The 20,760-nt window shown below is 36.8% G+C and overlaps 1 protein-coding gene across 16 annotated transcripts in view; it reads right to left on the bottom strand.

Moving 5' to 3' along the window:
• Nucleotides 1–20,760, bottom strand: part of MYCBP2 (MYC binding protein 2) — a 334,178-nt gene that overhangs the window by 33,701 nt on the left and 279,717 nt on the right. For 14 of the 16 annotated variants that reach the window (XM_066380737.1, XM_066380743.1, XM_066380736.1 and 11 more), the window contains 11 exons: nucleotides 20,286–20,530; nucleotides 19,178–19,345; nucleotides 16,650–16,807; nucleotides 9,422–9,621; nucleotides 8,013–8,162; nucleotides 6,182–6,342; nucleotides 4,818–4,974; nucleotides 4,424–4,648; nucleotides 2,075–2,140; nucleotides 728–967; nucleotides 327–425 (listed from right to left, as the gene is read on the bottom strand). In XM_066380737.1, the coding sequence (XP_066236834.1) occupies nucleotides 327–425; nucleotides 728–967; nucleotides 2,075–2,140; nucleotides 4,424–4,648; nucleotides 4,818–4,974; nucleotides 6,182–6,342; nucleotides 8,013–8,162; nucleotides 9,422–9,621; nucleotides 16,650–16,807; nucleotides 19,178–19,345; nucleotides 20,286–20,530 (1,869 nt within the window). The remainder of the gene's footprint in view (nucleotides 1–326; nucleotides 426–727; nucleotides 968–2,074; nucleotides 2,141–4,423; nucleotides 4,649–4,817; nucleotides 4,975–6,181; nucleotides 6,343–8,012; nucleotides 8,163–9,421; nucleotides 9,622–16,649; nucleotides 16,808–19,177; nucleotides 19,346–20,285; nucleotides 20,531–20,760) is intronic. The other 2 variants (XM_066380739.1, XM_066380753.1) reach the window with 1 other exon arrangement.

Here is a 20,760-nt window from a genome sequence, read left to right as displayed (position 1 = left end):
GACTGTGAGGACAGATAAAATGGCAGGAGAAGATAACTGATAGGACACAGCAGAGTAAATGAAGTTAATTTTACAAATTAACATTTGAACACAACAGTCCAAAGTGCAGAGCAAATTTTGTGGCTACTTAAAATACTAGCTTGATCACACACAAATCATAAATTTTTGTTAGTTCCTTTATCTTCTTAATAATTAAAATAAAAAATATTAACTGCACATAAACTAATATCACATATACATTAAAATACATAGCAATACATGGATTATTTCACTGAACAAAAGAAAATGAAAAAGGCAAATAAATATTTTTAGAATACAAATAATACATTGTATACTTTTTCCTCTCCTTCAGGTGATGATAACAACACTTTTTCCTCTTGTTCAGGTGTAGGTTCAGCATCTCCAGAGATGAGTTTTCCAAATACCTGAAGAAGAAGACAGAGGTGTGAAAAGAAATTAATGGCAGGAATTACCACTGTGAAAGGTACAGAACCCATCTGCTGAATCTGCAGGCATTTTAATATTATTCATGTTATTCCTTCTATATACCACAAATTTTCAGAATTATGAATGTAAAATGAGATACAGGATTTTAGGACTATACGAAAAAAATAGGCCTTTGTAGCCAGCAAGCTCTAGTAAGTTCTACAAAATATTTTATTAATTCTCTTGATCTTATTATTGAAATACTATATCCTGTGTTGGAATATGTAGTAAGGAGACTCACTTGAGATGTGATAAGTCTGAACACTCGCAGAGTCTCAGCTTCACAGTTCCTCTGCTGGGCCACACTGGCTGAAATCTGGCCAGCAATTTTTGTGCTTTCGCCATCCTTCCAGCCTAAAACCTTTACTTGTCGAACTCTCAATGTATTTTCTGGGCCCTTTAATTCAATTTTGATGATGTGATTATCCCCTCCTGGGAGTTCACTTGTTACCCAACCAATATGCCTGGAATCCAGATCAACCTAGAAGAGCAGAAAAAGGACAGAAACCAGATACAGCTGTATCACTATTTTATCATTGTCCTAGACTTAGCACTAATAACAGCTAGTTGAAATTACAAATAATTGTACCAAGAGTAAAGTTTACTAGGTAATTTCACACTGATTATCTTACGTAAACTTTGTGAGGATAAGTAATATGGTAGTAGCTGTTACACGGATGAAGAAAGTAAGGTTGACAGGTGAAGGATTCTCACTAAGTGATGGGAGTTGAGAATTAAAATGCCAGGCACAAGTCATAGAAGTGAAACCATTACAAATAATTTATATAAATATATTTTATCTACACCGAATATAGGTAGAAACACAAGATCAGCATGTGTTTTGTGCATCTTCATATTAAAGCCATTTAAAGATAAGCATTTTTGATATGCAGTTACCTATGTTGGTTTGTAAATTCACTTGCACCTGAATGTAGCTGCAGTATTTTAAGTGATAGATTTTCAGGCTATGGGACAACAGTCTACATTTTAATCTGAAGTCTAGGTGAATTAAGGTGTTAATTGTGAATCCAATCTATGATAAATTTTAAGGTACTCTGAATCTTTGTAGAGGAGCACAAGATTGGGTGGAGGACTATAATTACTCTTGACTAGAGAACATCATTTAGGGTAAAAATGGGTATGATGTTTAGTACAGGAATGGTTGTTCTGTTCTTGCATATGGACCACATATCGATTTAGCATTTTTTAAGTACCGTATTTTGCCATGTATAAGACACACCTTTTTTCGAAAAATTTGGGGTCTAAAAACTGGGTGTGTCTTATACAGTGCTTGTAGAAGTGTGACATTTCAGATGCCATAGATGGAACTGAGAATGAAGCAATAAGGAGTTGTATGAATTTCATGATGAATAAAACGAGTTCAATAACTTTATGGAATACATTTCTTCTCAAATTTCAGGCCCCAAAATTAAGGTGCATCTTATACATGGGAGTGTCTTATACATGAGGAAATATGGTAGATGATTTTCTATACTTGAGTAGCATGCCAAAATTAGAACTCAACATGCAGATCGAGAAGAAATTTCTCACTGAATAGCAAAACATTTAATAGCAAAATTTTAATTACCTGCTTTATCCTGCACAAATCTTCTACTGCTTTGCCACTTAAGAAGGTCATTGAAGTAACTTTATTCTAAAACAGACAATTCAAAATAGTTATTACATCATATTCCTGGTTCCAGAACTTCCAATGATTTCTTACAGCCTACCAACATCACATCAACTTTTCTATCTTTTATGGTCCTTCCTAACTGACCTCACCCCATTATCCAACAAATCACAATTCCTACTGTTACAGTAATTTCTTATTCTCAAAATTACACCTTAAATCTCACATATCAACCTTTCTCCCTTGGCTCTGAGAAAGTAGCTTGGCATTCCCCCTTTTTACTCAAAGTCTAACCATTTAAATTCTCTTGATCATAAGTCTTTCAACAATTCCGCTTGTTACATCTCTTGATATAGTTCATCACTTTGCAAGTAAAATAAGGTAGTTAGCTTAACTAACAAATACTCGTGAGTGTCACAATGTACTCAGACAGGCTCATGGACCTGGAGAAGGATGTATGAGTATCATGGGTTCTATCCTCTCAAGATCCTTGCCAAAGCAGGGAAGGAACATTAACATGCAAAATATAGTACGTGTCAAGCAGTGAAGTTCAATATTCTTCAGTACTGAAAATAGTCATGCTGGCAATAGAGCCACAGGCCTTAAGTTTAAATAAATTTTAGGCAAAGAACATCAAGAAACAGACTAACATTAATTCTTGGGAGAGCTGCATATTTAAAGTGTTTTAGGCTGATGGAAGTTCAAATTAACAAATGCTGTCTATAAGGCAGTCTGGTGGACAGGCTTGGGAACACAGAGGTACATAAACCTCAAGGATGCATGTATTGGAGGGAATTTCTTAAAAGGAAAGCAGACAGATATCAGCTTACCTACTGAAACTTTTAAAAATGAACAGTTAAGGGCCCTGGCCGGTTGGCTCAGTGGTAGAGCGTCGGCCTGGCGTGCAGAAGTCCCGGGTTCGATTCCCGGCCAGGGCACACAGGAGAAGCGCCCATCTGCTTCTCCACCCCTCCCCCTCTCCTTCCTCTCTGTCTCTCTCTTCCCCTCCCGCAGCCGAGGCTCCATTGGAGCAAAGATGGCCTGGGTGCTGGGGATGGCTCCTTGGCCTCCGCCCCAGGCGCTAGAGTGGCTCTGGTCGCAACAGAGCGACGCCCCAGAGGGGCAGAGCATTGCCCCCTGGTGGGCAGAGCGTCGCCCCCTGGTGGGCATGCGGGGTGTATCCCGGTCGGGCGCATGCGGGAGTCTGTCTGTCTCTCCCCGTTTCCAGCTTCAGAAAAATACAAAAAAATAATAATAATAAATAAATAAATAAAAATGAATAGTTAAGATTATCTCCTCTAAATGGCAAAAAATTTTAATTATCTCATAATACATTAGCTAAGCCCCTTTTTCTTACTCAACTCCAGGGAAGAACTGCACTGATGAATAGGAATTGGGGGTGGGTAAGGATGGTAAAGAATACCCTGACTGCAGACTGGACTACTGTGTTGGTATATTCCATCCAGATTCTCTGAGATCGAACCCCACCAATCTGGCTGTTCCTGGAAAAGGAGATATGCAAATAGGATAGGAGCAGCCTGGCAGTGATCCAAGGAGATTTATCAGCTCTGTATCCGCTAACAAGCCACATCCATTTTGAGGAAAATACTTCTAAGAAATATCCTTCTTAGGAATGGGGGTAGAAGTCTGGGGATTTGGCAGTGGTACTTTCTTCTTGGTTCTTGAAACTCAAATAGAAATCTTTTCCCTTTGTTTAGTGCTTTTTAAAAAGTGCTTAATTCATTTGAAATATGTGGACAGACAGGCTAGGGCTGGGTAGAATATAAATTATGATTACTTAGGTTAGTCCAGGACCTACCCTCACTCCCTCCATGACAGCTGGGGGTAAGATTTAGAAAACTAATTATAGTATAGGTCAAAATGTATTAAGCACCATCAGAGTACTATAAAGATCTCAGAGAAGGGAAAGAGTACTTTTTTATAGGGAGGTACTGGGAGAGAATTTCTCTGCTAGATCTTAGAGATGTGGGGAAATATGAGAGAGAGTTTAATGGGATGACTTCCAGACTAAGGGAATAGATTAAACAAGGGCATGCAGGTAGAAAAGTGTAGAGAAGACATCTATTTTGCTTAATTGCGGCCATGCTATATTTGTAATAAGACCTCTTTTTTAGAATTGGTATTCCACAGTGCCTCTAGTCATATTAATATGTTTTTAGACCTATGATTTCTTTGGTAAATATAAAGTATTATTTGGTTGGTGAGGTCCATCTTTTTGCTAAACTCAGAAATGATTATTAACTGTCTGGGAAGAACTAATGAGCTACAAATTGTTTCCTTTCTTACCCCAAGATCTCGGGAATTGTCCACGTGAACAGATACATAGCGAGCATTGATTCCCTTTACACAGTTGATAGTGATGTTCTTAGTTTTGTTTTTATCTTCATCTCCTGATTCCCAAAATGTTTCTGTGGAACCATCTGTCAAACTGCCAATCATGGCAGGCCGGCTTGAAGTTTTTATGTCAACAATACTGGTTAAGTCCTTTAGGCACATTACTATGCATAATTCCTACCAGAAACAAATATAAGTAATTATAATACTCAAAATGAAAATCTCCCATAATAATAACACAGACATGAGATGAGGAATAAAAAAATGAAATTGTTTAGAAGTAACTTTCAGTTTTTCCTTTAATACACTGTTGAATATTAATAGGATCAGCTGTTAAATGACTGACCTGACTCATAGCTTCAAAGCCAGACTGTATACTGATGCTAAAACTTTCTTCACTGTCTCCATCATCTGATTTTGACAAAATATTGTTAATGTGATGAAAGACGTTGCTCTGATGGAGAAACTGGTGATCAGATTGCTTGAATTTCAGACTCCAGCATCTAAAAAGCCATAAAGAATATATAAAATAAAATTTTCAGGAATGTCTAAGAAATTCTAACATTTCAAGCAATCTTAATGATCTAGGTAAAAATAGAAATTTAAAAATTTCATGGAACAAACATCTCTTGGTTTTAAAAAAATAAAGGTAATTTCTAAGAAAAAAAATGAGGCAAGTTCTAAGGAAAGTTCACTTATTTTAAATATAGAAAAACTGGATATATGAAGATCAAGGATACAGAAGCAAAAAGATAATAAACCAGTTTTGTAGACAACTGTTACCTGAACTATGACACAAATTTATCAGTTTTACAATTCTATACTAATTCATCAGAGTGTAACATCTTGTACTTCAAAAATCTTTTGAGGAGGAAACAAAATCTCCCCTCTGTTGGTCTTACCCATTAGGGGTGTAGGTAGCCAAAATCACTCCATCAATCTATCTCTTATAAAAAATCAATGGAGGCCTGACCTGTGGTGGCACAGTGGATAAAGCGTTGACCTGGGATGCTGAGGTTGCCAGTTCAAAACCCCAGGCTTGCCTGGTCAAGGCACATATGAGAAGCAACTATTATGTGTTGATGCTTCCTGTTCCTGCCCCCACCCCTTCTCTCTCTCTCTCTCCTCTTTCTTAAATCGATGGAGTCTTTAAACAAATCAATGGAGGGTTTATTTACATGTTAGTCTCTAGTATATATGGATCTGATCACAAGGTTCACTATGTAAATGTTACAATTTCAGTAGGTTTGGACTTAAAAGGAGGTGATGCACTTCAATGTAGTTTTAAAACTGGTTGTATATAACTGGGCTCCATTGTTCTTAAGATTCTTTTCAATTTAAAGTCCTATTTTTCTGTTTTTGAGATTTCATTACCCCTCTCCCTTTCTGTGATATTTAAGATTCTACTCTGAGGCAGTACTCAGACAATTGATGTGGGTTAGGAGAGCGGGAAAAGTGAGAAAGACTGTTATAGACTGATGATTCAGAGCACTAAGAAGTATGTTATCCATATTTTACAGTGCAAACACAGGTGTGAGCTAAAAAGAGGGACAATTTTAAATTATGACAGAATGAGAGACACACCATTCATATAATGTAGGGATTCTTTGTATCTTACTGTTATTCAAAGAGGCCTTCCAAGCATTCTGAACTTTGAATACACCAAAAATCTCTTCTCCACTGTACCTAGAATACCTAGATATAAATTACCTCAGGGCCATCTGCTGTAATGAACTGCCACTGGGGAGAGACATCATAAGGTCGGAGATGGTCTGAAGTAAGCGGTGAAATGTGTGCGGTAAAGGGTGAGCAGCTTCACCTGCAATCACTATATCCGAGAGTGGATGTTCACATACTCTTGTATCTTTCTCCTAAGACAGAAATCAAAAGTAAGGTGATCAGTCTGTGTGTTTGAAGGAATTTCCCCCACAAAAGAATCTACTGTATACTTAAGAGTATTATGTATACTTTCAAGATACTTGCATAACATAAATGTAAACAATAAAACCAAACCAAATCCAAAACATACATTAAGATTCACTAATTATATTTGTATTATTTTTAGGGAAAAAGTGATAAGGTTACTCATAAAGAAAACCAGTGAACAAATGAATACCACATAAAAATATCTATTCTGGTGTACTCACAAAAAACATCGGGGTGAATGTATATGTACATGCAGAAATGAGCCAACCCTCTCATTTGAGCCTTACCCAGATTGCAGACCCAAAGGGAAGTTGTTTTAAAACAATGAGTTTTGGGGCAGTTAGTTATGCAGGGAGAGAAAGCTGTTATAGGTGTGTGATAATTTCATGCCCCCCCCCCCTTGAGTTCTGTCAATTTTTACTTACTTTTTAAAGACTTTATTATTAGGTACATACATGCTCAAATTAATCCTTTATCTTCTTATAGAGAGCCTCTTTATCCTTCTTCATAAATTTTTCTGATGTTAAAATAGCTGTGCCAACTTTATTTTGGTTGGTATTTATCCAGTATATCTCTTTCTTACCATCTACTTATAATCTTCCTGGATCATTGCTTTAGATGTGATACTTATAAAAACATCTAGCTCTTGGGTTTTTTTCTATTTTGACAGTTTTGGTCTTTTATTTTTTATTTAGTTTATTTTTTTTGTACTTTTCTGAAGTGAGAAGTGGGGAGGCAGAGAGACAGACTACCACATGCACCTGACCGGGATCCACCTGGCATGCCCACCAGGGGACGATGGGGAGTTGCCCAACTCTGCCTAACTGGGGAGTTGCTCCATTGCAACCGGAGCCATTCTAGCGCATGAGGCAGGCCATAGAGCCATCCTCAGTGCCTGGGCCAACTTTGCTCCAATGGAGCCGTGGCTGCAGGAGGGGAAGAGAGAGATAGAGAGAAAGGAGAGGAGGAAGGATGGAGAAGAAGATGGGCGCTTCTCCTGTGTGCCCTGGCTGGGACTTCCACACGCCAGGCCGATGCTCTACTGCTGAGCCAACCAGCCAGGGCTGACAGTTTTTGTCTTTTAAATGAAGGATTTAGTCTGTAATTTTATGCCAGCCATGGAAATGAAGCTCAGAGGTAAAAACGGAGTTGCAACCCAGGCTTTTCAGTGCCCTAGGTTCAATACTTTTCCATTATATAGGCTGTCTCTAATAACATCAAAGTCCCTTCCAGCCAAACAAATGTATCTATCTGAATTTCATGTCCCTATACAGTATCAATGCTGGTACCCTACAGCATTGTTGTAAAGTAGAGAGATCTTCAGTGTAATAATATTGCCCTGTTTATCTAATATTGAACTATAATAGTAATCTTTCAGTTGACTGCTTAATGACAATGATGTTTAGTGAGAAATAAGAATTGACTGATAGCATTTTTGCTAGAGAGAAAACTATCACTAAGTATAATTTGCTGCTCACAGCATTGAAATTTTATTCTTGCCTTTAGGTTATATAACAGCAGTGCATGACTTCTTGCAAATTATTATATTATCTGACGGTGTTTCTACTCTTCTATGAAACTATAGACAATTAAAAAAACAAAAAATTTCACTTACTTGTTCTGCATTTTCTTTGTTTGTTTTATTTTCCTCATCCTCTTCTTCCTCAGGTTCCACTGGAGCAGGAGTCAATGATGCCACAAAATGCCATAGAATATCATGGAGAGAAGTTGTTTGGATGACATTGCACAGAAGCCAATTGAAAGCCTAAATAAATAATGGTTAAATGAGTCACCAAAGAACGTATACGAGTAAAAAATTAAAGGCTTTTCTTATTCAGAAACAGAGTATCCTCAGACTAAGTGTTTCAAGAAAAGATACTAGAAGTCTAACCTTCATTTCACTGAAAGCACACTGAACTTGAAAAAGTCACTAATTTTGGTACTAATTTTAAAGAACATAATAATAGGGCCTGACTGGTGGTGGCACAGTGGATAGAGCATTGACCTGGGGTAACCAAGTTCAAAACCCTAAGGTTCCTGGCTTTAGCACAGGTTCATCCACCTTGAGCATATAATAACAGGAAAAATAATATTTATAAAATGCATTGCCCAAATCCATTTTTTTTAAGGTGAGAGGAGGGGAGATAGTGAGGCAGACTCCCGCATGTGCACTGAGTGGGATCCACCCAGCAACCCCATTTGGGGCTGATGCTCGAGTACCAAGCTATTTTTAGCACCTGAGGTTGATGTGCTCCATCTGATCAAGTCCCTGGCTAAGGAAGGGGAAGAGGGAGAGAAGGGGGATTGGGTGGAGGGGAGAAGTAGATGGTTGCTTCTCCTGTGTGTCCTGACCAGCAATCGAACCCAAGATGTCCATATGCCAGGCTGAGGCTCTATTCACTGAGCCACTGGCCAGTGCCCCAGAATACTTTTTCAAACCATGTTTTATTTCAAAAGTTTGTCTTGTATTAATTTACTCAAGCAGATTATTCTCTAACTTGCATTAAGTTCAAATACGGAATATTTTTCAAGCTCTACACAAGCTAACATTTACTTAAATATATTTATATTGCTCCCATCAATAAAGTGGTAAGTTATCATACCAATAATAAAGAAAAAAAATTACCATATATAACTCTATAATACACAGCAATCCTATAATTTCCAGAGAAGACTTAGATAATTATAATTGCTAAATTTATAATTCAAAGGCCTTATTTATCTCCTTTTCATGATCACTCTAACTGAAATAACATTGTGATGACAAAAAGCTTTTTAAAAAAGATAAAAGGATTCAAATAATAAAGCAATGCAGAAATAAACTTATTTAGAATGCTTAAATATGAAACTAAATTCATTTTCTATTTATACACTTAAGAGTTTAGCTTTGATGAGAAACTTGATATTTTCAATTGGCTAATGTCTCTTAATTTGTTGAAATTTCTATTTGGTAGAATGGTGACATCATTAAATAAAATCATCATATGATTTGTATGATCAATAACCTCACTGATGTATTCATACCTCCATAGCAAAAACTCGACAAGCTGATTTCCTTAATGCTTGTTTCATTGCTATTTCAAGACCTTCTAGATCATGATGCTGTATAACAAAAGCCAAAACTGGCCATTGGAAATTTCGTTCTCCTTTGGAAAGAGAGCTGTGGGCTGAGATTAGCCGGGAAAGCTCAGGAGATGGATGTCTCAAGAGAGAAGAACCAACTTCTATTAAAAAAAAAAGAAGTATTAATTTTCATAGGTAATACATAAATTAATATATTTAAGATATTTAAAAATAATAGTACCTGGTTTATTTATTTATTTATTTATTTTATTAAATTTAATGCAGTGACATTGATAAATCAGGGTACATATGTTGAGAGAAAATATCTCTAGATTATTTTGACATTTGATTGTGCTGTAAACCCCTCCCCCAAAGTTAAATTGTCTTCTGTCACCTTCTATCTGGTTTTCTTTGTGCCCCTCCCCTCCCCTAACCCCTCTCTCCTTCTTCACCCCCTCCCCCCTCCCCCAACCTCCCGCCCCTGTTGCCATCACATTCTTGTTCATGTCTCTGAGTCTCATTTTTATGTCCCTTCTATGTATGGATTCATCTTAGTTTTTTTTTTTTTTCTGATTTACTTATTTCACTCCGTATAATGTTGTCAAGGTCCATCCATGTTATTGTAAATGATCCGATGTCATCATTTCTTATGGCTGAGTAGTATTCCATAGTATATATGTACCAAAGCTTTTTAATCCACTCGTCCTCTGACGGACACTTGGGCTGTTTCCAGATCTTCGCTATTGTGAACAATGCTGCCACAAACATGCGGGTGCATTTCTCCTTTTCGAGCCGTTCTATGGTGTCCTTGGGGTATATTCCTAAAAGTGGGATAGCTGGGTCAAAAGGCAGTTCGATTTTCAGATTTTTGAGGAATCTCCATACTGTTTTCCACAGTGGCTGCACCAGTCTGCATTCCCACCAGCAGTGCAGGAGGGTTCCCTTTTCTCCACATCCTCGCCAGCACTTATTCTGTGTTGTTTTGTTGATAAGCGCCATTCTGACTGGTGTGAGGTGATATCTCATTGTGGCTTTAATTTGCATTTCTCTAATGATTAGTGATGTTGAGCATTTTTTCATATGCCTATTGGCCATCTGTATGTCCTCTTTGGAGAAGTGTCTATTCATCTCTTTTGCCCATTTTTGGATTGGGTTGTTTGTCTTCCTGGTGTTGAGTTTTACAAGTTCTTTATAAATTTTGGTTATTAACCCCTTATCAGACATATTGTCAAATATATTCTCCCATTGTGTAGTTTGTCTTTTTATTCTGTTCTTGTTGTCTTTAGCTGTGCAAAAGCTTTTTAGTTTGATATAGTCCCATTTGTTTATCCTGTCTCTTATTTTACTTCCCCATGGAGATAAATCAGCAAATATATTGCTCTGAGAGATGTCGAAGAGCTTACTGCCTATGTTTTCTTCTAAGATGCTTATGGTTTCACGGCCTACATTTAAGTCTTTTATCCATTTTGAGTTTATTTTTGTGAGTGGTGTAAGCTGGTGATCTATTTTCATTTTTTTGCAGGTAGCTGTCCAATTTTCCCAACACCATTTGTTAAAGAGGCTGTCTTTACTCCATTGTATTTCCTTACCTCCTTTGTCAAATATCAGTTGTCCATAGAGCTGTGGGTTTATTTCTGGGTTCTCTGTTCTGTTCCATTGATCTATATGCCTGTTCTTATGCCAGTACCAGGCTGTTTTGAGTACAACGGCCTTGTAGTATAACTTGATATCAGGAAGTGTGATACCTCCCACTTTATTCTTCTTTTTTAAGATTGCTGAGGCTATTCGTGTCCTCTTTTGGTTCCATATAAATTTTTGGAATATGTGTTCTATATCTTTGAAGTATGTCATTGGTATTTTAATTGGTATTGCATTGAATTTATAGATTGCTTTGGGTAATATAGACATTTTAATGATGTTTATTCTTCCTAACCATGAGCATGGTATATGCTTCCACTTGTTTGTATCTTCCTTGATTTCTTTTATCAATGCTTTGTAATTTTCTGAGTACAAGTCTTTAGTCTCCTTGGTTAAGTTTACTCCTAGGTACTTTATTTTTTTGGTTGTAATTGTGAAGGGGATTGTTTCCTTAATTTCTCTTTCTGACTGTTCATTGTTGGTGTATAAAAATGCTTCTGATTTCTGAGCATTGATTTTATATCCTGCCACTTTGCTGAATTTATTTATCAGGTCCAGTAGTTTTTTGACTGAGACTTTAGGGTTTTCTATATACAATATCATATCATCTGCAAATAATGATAGTTTTACTTCTTCTTTTCCAACTTGAATGCCTTTTATTTCTTCTTCTTGTCTGATTGCTGTGGCTAGGACTTCCAGGACTATGTTAAATAAGAGTGGTGAAAGGGGGCACCCCTGCCTTGTTCCTGATCTTAAGGGTATTGCTTTTAATTTTTGCCCATTGAGTATGATGTTGGCTGTGGGTTTCTCATAGATGGCTTTTATCATGTTGAGGTATGTTCCCTGTATTCCCACTTTGCTGAGAGTTTTGATCATGAATGGGTGCTGGATTTTATCAAATGCTTTTTCTGCATCTATTGAAATTATCATATGGTTTTTCTCCTTCTTTTTGTTTATGTGATGAATCACATTGATTGATTTACGAATATTGTACCAGCCTAGCCTCCCCAGAATAAATCCCACTTGATCATGGTGTATGATTTTTTCCATATATTGTTGGATCCGGTTTGCTAATATTTTGTTGAGGATTTTAGCATCTATATTCATCAGAGATATTGGCCTATAATTTTCTTTCTTTGTGTTGTCTTTGCCTGGTTTTGGAATCAGAATTATGCTCGCCTCATAAAAGGAGCTTGGAAGTCTTCCTTCCTCTTGGATTTTTTGAAATAGTTTGAGAAGGATAGGAGTTAGTTCTTCTTTGAATATTTGGTAGAATTCTGTTGTGAAGCCATCGGGCCCTGGATTTTTCTTTGTTGGGAGTTTTTTGATAACTGTTTCGATCTCATTTGGTGTAATCGGTCTGTTTAGGTTTTCTGATTCTTCCAGATTGATTTTTGGAAGATTGTATGTTTCAAGGAATTTGTCCATTTCATCTAGGTTGTCTAGTTTTTTGGCATACAGTTCTTCATAGTATTTTCTTACAATATTTTGTATTTCTGTTGTGTCAGTTGTTATTTCTCCTCTCTCATTTCTAATTTTATTTATTTGAGTCCTCTCTTTCTTTTTCTTGGTGAGTCTACTTAAAGGTTCATCAATCTTGTTTACCTTTTCAAAGAACCAGCTCCTAGTTTCATTATCCTCTGTATTGTTTCTTTAGCCTCTATGTCATTTATTTCTGCTCTGATCTTTATTATTTCCTTCCTTCTACTACATTTGGGCTTTATTTGCTGTTCTTTTTCTAATTCTTTTAGATGCAGGGTTAAGTTGTTTATTTGAGCTTTTTCTAGCTTCTGAAAGTGTGCCTGTAGTGCTATGAACTTCCCTCTCAGCACTGCTTTCGCTGTGTCCCATAAATTTTGAGTTGTTGTATGCTCATTGTCATTCATTTCTAGGAATTTTTTTATTTCTTCTTTGATCTCATTCTTAATCCATTCATTATTTAACACCCTGCTATTTAGTTTCCAGGTGTTTGAGAATTTTTGAGCTTTTCTGCTGTGATTCATTTCTAGTTTCATGCCGTTGTGATCGGAGAAGGTGCTTGATATGATTTCAGTCTTCTTAAATTTGTTGAGAGCATTTTTGTGCCCTAACATGTGGTCTATCCTAGAGAATGTACCATGAGCGCTTGAAAAGAATGTATATTCTGCTGCTTTAGGGTGAAAGGATCTGAAGATATCTATTAAATCGAGTTGATCTAGTGTTTCCAATAAGTCTGCTGTTTCTTTGTTAATTTTCTTTCTTGAGGATCTATCTAGTGATGTTAGTGGGGTATTGAAATCCCCTACTATTATAGTATTGCTGTTGATCTCACCCTTTAAATCCATCAAAGTCTGTTTTATATATTTGGGTGCTCCTATATTAGGTCCATAGATATTTATAATAGTTATATCTTCCTGTTGGATTACTCCCTTTATCATTATGTAGTGGCCTTCTTTATCTCTTACTATATCCTTTGTTTTAAAGTCCAATTTGTCTGATATAAGTATTGCTACCCCAGCTTTTTTTTCATTTCCGTTTGCATGAAATGTTTTTTTCCATCCTTTTACCTTCAATCTATGTGTGTCTTTTGTTCTAAGGTGTGTCTCTTGTAGACAGCATATGTATGGGTCCTGTTTTCTTATCCATGCAGCTACCCTATGTCTTTTGATTGGATCATTTAATCCATTTACATTTAAGGTTATTATTGATATGTAGTTGTTTATTGCCATTTTCTTCTTTAAAGGTGTATTCCTTTTTTTGCTATATTCTTTTCCAACTTTGATCTGTTTACAACAGGCCCCTTAACATTTCTTGCAGCGTTGGTTTGGTTGTAATGAATTCCTTGAGTTGTTTTTTGTCTGGGAAGCTTTTTATTTCTCCTTCAATTTTAAACGATAGCCTTGCTGGATAAAGTAGTCTTGGTTGTAGGTTCTTGTTCTGCATTACTTTGAATATTTCTTGCCATTCCCTTCTGGCCTCAAGTGTTTCTGTTGAGAAGTCGGATGTCATCCTTATGGGGGCTCCTTTGTAGGTGATAACTTTTTTTTCTCTTGCAGCTTTTAATATTTTCTCTTTATCGCTTAGCTTTGGTATTTTAATTATGATGTGTCTTGGTGTAGGTTTCTTTGGGATTCTCTTTAATGGAGTTCTCTGTGCTTCTTGGACTTGAAAGAGTTTCTCTTGCATTAATTTAGGGAAGTTTTCAGTTATGATATGATTGAACAAAGTCTCTATCCCTTGTTCTTTTTCTTCTTCTTCAGGAACCCCTATGATGCGGATGTTATTTCTCTTCATGTTGTCACAGAGCTCTCTAAGTGTTTCCTCTGACTTTTTGAGTCTCTTTTCTCTTTTCTTCTCTGCTTTCATGCCTTCATTCCAGTTGTCCTCCAACTCGCTGATTCGATCCTCTGCTGTATCCATCCTGTTTTTAATTCCTTCCATTGTGGTCTTCATTTCTGATATTGTATTTGTCATCTCTGACTGATTCTTTTTTAATATTTCAATATCCTTTTTTATATTTGCTATTTCTTTATTTAGGTTTTCAAACTGCCCCTCCATTGTTGTTCTAAGATCCCTAAGCATCCTTACAATCATTATTTTGAACTCCGCATCTGGAAGTTTGATTATTTCCATATCACTCAGCTCATCTCTCAAGGGTGTCTCTTGTGGTTTCATTTGGGTTGCACTCCTTTGTCTTCTCATAATGGTGTTTTATTTGTAGAGTTGCTTGAGTCTAGGCTTGGTGTTTTCTGCTTCCTGTTTTCAGTTGTGTTATTTCTAGGTCTTCTTGGATTGGTATCAGCTATTATTTGTAATCCACTTTCGGATTTGGGCAGCTTTGAAGTCTTGATTTGTTTGTTTTCTTAACAGGTGATAGTCTTCTTAACTGATCTCAGCAGGGGGCTTCCTTGAAACTGTAACCAGGAATGCTGTGGGTGTAACCTGAGATGCTGAAGGTCTGTTCCACCAACTAATCTCACTGGGGGCAGGGTTTTTTCTCAGCTTCAGTAGGGGGAGGTGTATCTCAGATCTCCATGGAGACCTGAGTTACTGCCCCTCCTCCCCACTTCTTGTTTTCAGCTGTGTCTTGTTGCGCTGATTGGAGCTGGATAGATGTCCGGAGATCTCTGATCCGGAAGCACTTCAGCTCTGTTTTGTGAAAGGTTCAGTCCCTCCCCCCAGCTATGGCCGCCTCCAGCACGAATGAGTCAGCTTTTTTATTTCGTTTCTTGCATACCTTAGCTCCTCACAGTCTGTCCCTCTCCTTGTCCTTTCCACTTGGGAGATAAGCTGGTCTTTTCAACCCACCTTGCTCCCTGGTTGCCAGGTAAGTGGCTGTGAGCAGTAGTTTCTGCTCTTTTTCCTCTGTGAAATCCTCTCTGGGCTCTCAGCCTCACCCCCCCACTGCCGTTCCTGTAAGCAGAGGAGATTCAGGCACTCCTTACCAGGTTTATTGTGGCTTCCTCTTTGCTCCTTGGTTTTTGAGAGCTGTTCTTGCAGTTCAGTGTTGGTTTTTCATGCTGATTTTTCCTAAATTGATTTGTATTCCAGTTTGGTGTTGAGAGCTGGGCGTCTGTGCGTTCGCCTACTCTGCTGCCATCTTCAAAAGCCAGTACCTGGTTTATTCACTTTAGAGCTTAATTTTATTTTTTTTGCACTTGACACAAATTATAATGACTTCAATTTTTACTGAGCCTTATTAGAAAGATTAAGTATCTTACTTTCCTAAAGTTATACAGCTATTAAGTTGTAGAGGTGGGTTTTGAATACAGGCTGAATCTAAGTTCATGTTTCCTAAAACACTAAGTGCTATATTTTCTCCCTAAATGAAACCTATAACTCATCCCCATCATTTTCTAACAGACTGCTTTATAACCAAAGTGCTTTAAGGCCAAAAGTACCAATATTTGTTAAATAAACACAGAAATCATTGGGGGAAGCTCAATAATATTTTCCTTAAGATCTTCAGTAAGATAAAAAATCACATACCTATAAATGTTAGGCATCTCTTCATTTTACTGGTGATCTGCCTGATAAATCATCACCATATTATCTTTTTTTTTGGTTTCTTTCTTTACGCTTGGGACAGAATCAACCAGCCCCAATTTGGGGCTACTGATACCAATAGGTCCAGATTACCTAACTTTTTTATGGTTTAAGAGCTACTCAAACCCCCAAATTTTATTATCTATTGAGAGTGGTACTAGCTATAGAGTAATTAAACTTCTACTGGGAGCAAGAAGATAATTGTGAAAATATAAGTCACTGGAACTGCTGGTTCACTGAAGCTTAGAGGAAGGAATAATGGTAGTAACATTTGGTTTAGATGCCTTCCAAGTAAGATTTTAAATGTCAATTTATTCTTAAATATTACTGGATGATCTCTGCGTGTCTCTTCAAAATGAGATGCAAAATTTAGAGAAGCACATTTATGGCCATGTCACGTAGAAGGAATGTCTATGGCAATTTAAAATTAATCCATTCCTTTTCTCTTCAAAAATTAGATATTAAAAAATATCTGCAGGTAAAACCATTTGTATCATTCAGTCTTCCTTTTAATCTTTATACTTACCAGTGTCTCCACTGTTAACTCTTCTTCTAGGAATGGCTTTGACTCGTGCAGGTAAAATGGAGTGTTGTTTATCATATTCAGAAGCAACAACTGAGTATGATCTTTGGAAGACAGTTCTCTTTGCGAGATCAGTATCAGTTATGGGACTAGTTTCCAAACTGCAGACAAAACAAGATGATAGATAAAAACTTAGAAGAAAAAGTAAATGAAGTTAAACTATACTTATTTATTTTTTTACTTATGTTATTTATTTTTGTGACAAAGAGAGAGAGAGAAACAGATAGACAGACAGAAATGGAGAGAAGAGAAGCATCAACTCTTTGTTGCAGCACCTTAGTTGTTCATTGATCACTTTCTCATATGAGCCTTGACCGAAGGCAGGGGGCTACAGCAAAGCAAGTGACCCCTTGCTCAAGCCAGCGACCTTGAGCTTTAAGCCAGTGACCTTTAGACTCAAGCCAGTGAACCCGCATTCAAGCTGGTGACCTTGGGGTTTCAAACCTGGGTCCTCTGCATCCCAGTCCTAAGCTCTATCCAATGTGCCACTGCCTGGTCAGGTTTTATTTATTTATTTATTTAAATTTAATTTTTAGGTAAGAGGAAGGGAGACAGTGAGACAGACTCCCATATGCACTTCTACCAGGATCCACCCAGCAACCACCATCTGTGGCTAATGCTTAAATCAACTGAACTATTTTTAGTGTCTGAGACTGACATGCTGGAACTACCTGAACTACTCTCAGTGCCTGGGGCCACACTTGAACCACGGGGGAGAGGGAGGAAGAGAGAAGCAGATGGTACCTTCTTTTGTGGGCCCTGACCAGGGATCGAACCTGGGATGTCCATATGTCGGGCCAGCACCCTATCCACTGAGAAACCAGCCAGGGCTGAAACTCTGTTTAGTTTGTAATAGTATAGTCAAATGGTGAACTTGTATTTCATGTGAAAAAACACAAATTCAAAGCCAACTTTATAGTCTCTCTCTTTAAATCAATTTGATAATTCCAAATACAATAACGTTTTGACCGATTTTATAAAACTTGGTTTCCTTAAATATGCTTTGCAGTTTAAATGAAAAAAAAAGGCATTAAATGTTCTAAGCTCTTTTCAGAAATAAAACACTGGTGAAAGTCATATGTCATAATATTCAGGAAAACAGGCAGATATACACAAAAGCATGACTGAAAAGAAAGAAAATAATTTTGTACATACAGAAACCTAATAAAATAGAAAGTAAAATGATTCAATTCTCTTTGGTACTTGAGTGTTCTATTAAGTTTCCCATTCTTGGGAAATGCTGCTCAAAGCCTTTTCCAGAGCATGGCCACACCAAAGTGTAATGAGAAGTAACAAACTTATTATTGGCATTGGAGTTATATTATACTTATGTTCTATATAAAACTTAGTGATTTTCATTCAAGTTTAAGTTAACTAACAATTTTTCTATTTACTATCGCAACATCAAAAACCGCTTGAAAAGTTATTGAAATGGTTACATTATTTCCTTTATTGGATCATTTTATTAAAAAGAGAAGTAGCTTCTCTTCTTTCTAAGACAAATTTACACATTGTTCTTTTCATGTATTCTTTTTTCTGTCACCTCATTCCAAATTATGACATTTTTGCTCACCTTGAGTTCTGGAGTTCTTTTCCATCATTCAAGCCATGTTTGAATTCTATGTCCCTCAGTAAAGCTTACATATTTTCTAGTTAGTGGATAACTCCCTGGCCATTTTCTTAACTCACCACCTGTCACAGTCTTGTTTGAACAGACTATAAATATTGAATAGACATAACTGATTGGGGTAAATGTGCCTGGGATGTCAGTTTGGACTGTGTGGTTCTTGAATGACCAGAGTAAGAAATAAGTTATTTAATTTTTCCTACAAAATATTTCCTTTATTTTTTCTCATAATTATTGCCAACATAATCCAATTCCACATAGCTAGTTGAAATCTTTGACTAAATTTATCTGTTCCTCTACTGACACTGTCATTACAACCTTTGAATCTTTATCACGTCATTACTCTTCTAAACAGTCTCACTGTACCCAGTTCCCTCTGCATCATATTTACATCCTTCTATTCAGTTTCCAATAAGTTCTTTACTCTAATAATACTATACCTAGTTGGGAGTGGGTGGGTAGGGGATAATTGTAAGAATATTCCAAAAAGTTCAAGATTTATTTTTAGTGCTCTTCTCTCATGTCACCTTCTCTACGTACTGCCTCACAGTGACCTTTCCCTAGTCTGATTTACTACAGCACTAAACTATATCATATAACAGATTGTTTTTACTTACTTCATTAGTTGTTTTTTCATAACCAGTCTGCTTCTCTATCAAGGACCTTGTACCTTACTTGTGTATGCAGACTTTTTCTTACTGCTCTAATAGTTGGCAGAGCTGACTCAATGTCCTTCCTGAGATGGAAGGATGGATGTACAAAAGACTGTCTAGAGCCTTTTGGTCTAGCTGTGTTTCTTCCACCAAACACTGGCTGTTCAACAGAGAGGAGAGACCTCAAATACCTTGGTGGCATAGACTTCATATTGCTCTCTGGCTCTTCAAATACATTAGGACTTGCATCAGGAGTCACTGATATGTACGGGGCAGGTACAGATGTTGAACGTAGATATCTCATTTCATCCTGAAATAGGTTGTCATCTTGATAGCCCACAAAATTTTCATGATGATGCCTGCATTAAATAAAACCCATAAACTTCAAGTATGAAGGCAATGCAGATACTTTCCATTTTTAATCTCTTTTGTAGAAAAACAGCACCTGTAAATCTATACGGACAAAGTATTAAAATAACTACAGATACAAGTAGGATCTTTAAAAGTTTGACAATTTTATACATATATATTCTAGGTACCACAAACATTTCAAATTCAAAATTGAATTAATTTTCTTTCCTTTTGAGAACTTTCCTCTCTTCTGGTGTTTTGTGAATGATCCCACCAATTATCCAGGGGGTCTAGGTTAAAATATTTCAGTAATGTAATAAGCTTAGCCCTAAACCATGACCTATGAGCACTAGGTTTTCTCTCACAGCCATTCTCTCTTCTCATTCCCTATCATCATTGCCTTGGTTTAGGCTCATGTGTCTTGCATAGAATAGTGAAATAAAGGCAGTCACCTTTTTTTGTAGAAACATGTAAGAGTCATCTTTTAGAAAGATTAGATCTATAAAATGTTCCAGGGTTGGGGGAATGTCCATTCCTCAGAGAGTTAAATACAAATCCATAATTATGGTATGCTAGCACTTCTACATGTTTTACAATTTCATTCTTTCCTTTTCAAACTGGAACAAAGAGTTGTTAACCTAAGTCTACTAAGTGGTCGAACTGAAACCAAAGATTTGTTGCATTTGGGATACCTGATGATTTCCATCTAGGTCTCAAATGTATTTAGTCTTGCATTCTCATTTGTGTTTCTCATTCATTTTCTTGAATAGTAAATAACTTAAAGCCTGTACTCTATAAAGATCCTATGTTGGTTAAGACAACTTAGAAATGAATTCTTGGAAGTCTCTTTATACACAATATGTAATATTGTGGGTATTCAGAGCATAATATTAATCAACAATAGCTGTTAATCCCAAGCTATTAAATAAAACAACCAAGTTGTATTACCTAGCTAATGTCTGTAGGTAGAGACAAGGCATTTTAACAGGAAGATCCTCAGAAATGCCCTCTTTCACGCTGGGAAGCTGAGACTGGAATGGCTTTGCAGGATGGTAACACAGAATGCTTGGCTCTGCTGCACTGCTCAGAGACAGCAGGAAGAGTGCATTTGCTTTGATCACCTGGTGAGCTTCCATAGTGGGCAAGGCACGAGGTGTCTTCACTTGCATTGGTTTCCTCCTAGATTGTTTGACCTGGCAAAGAAAACTTTGTAGTGATCTTTTCCTATTTATAGTCAAATTCTTAATTTCTTAACCTAAGTATTTTGAGTATTTAATAAAAATTACACTTTTACTATCATTTTAAAGTAACAGTGATAACCAAAAATGACATTCACTTCATGCTTTTCCTGCTGATTGAAACTATATATATTCAGCAAAAATTTTAAACAGGTGTAGCACTATATTGAATGACTTTGAGTTTT

Source organism: Saccopteryx leptura, chromosome 4 (genome assembly GCF_036850995.1).
Source record: "Saccopteryx leptura isolate mSacLep1 chromosome 4, mSacLep1_pri_phased_curated, whole genome shotgun sequence".
In the NCBI taxonomy this organism is placed as follows: Eukaryota; Metazoa; Chordata; class Mammalia; order Chiroptera; family Emballonuridae; genus Saccopteryx; species Saccopteryx leptura.
The sequence above is the reverse complement of the archived record's forward strand: the minus strand, read 5'-3'. Positions and strand labels throughout refer to the sequence as shown.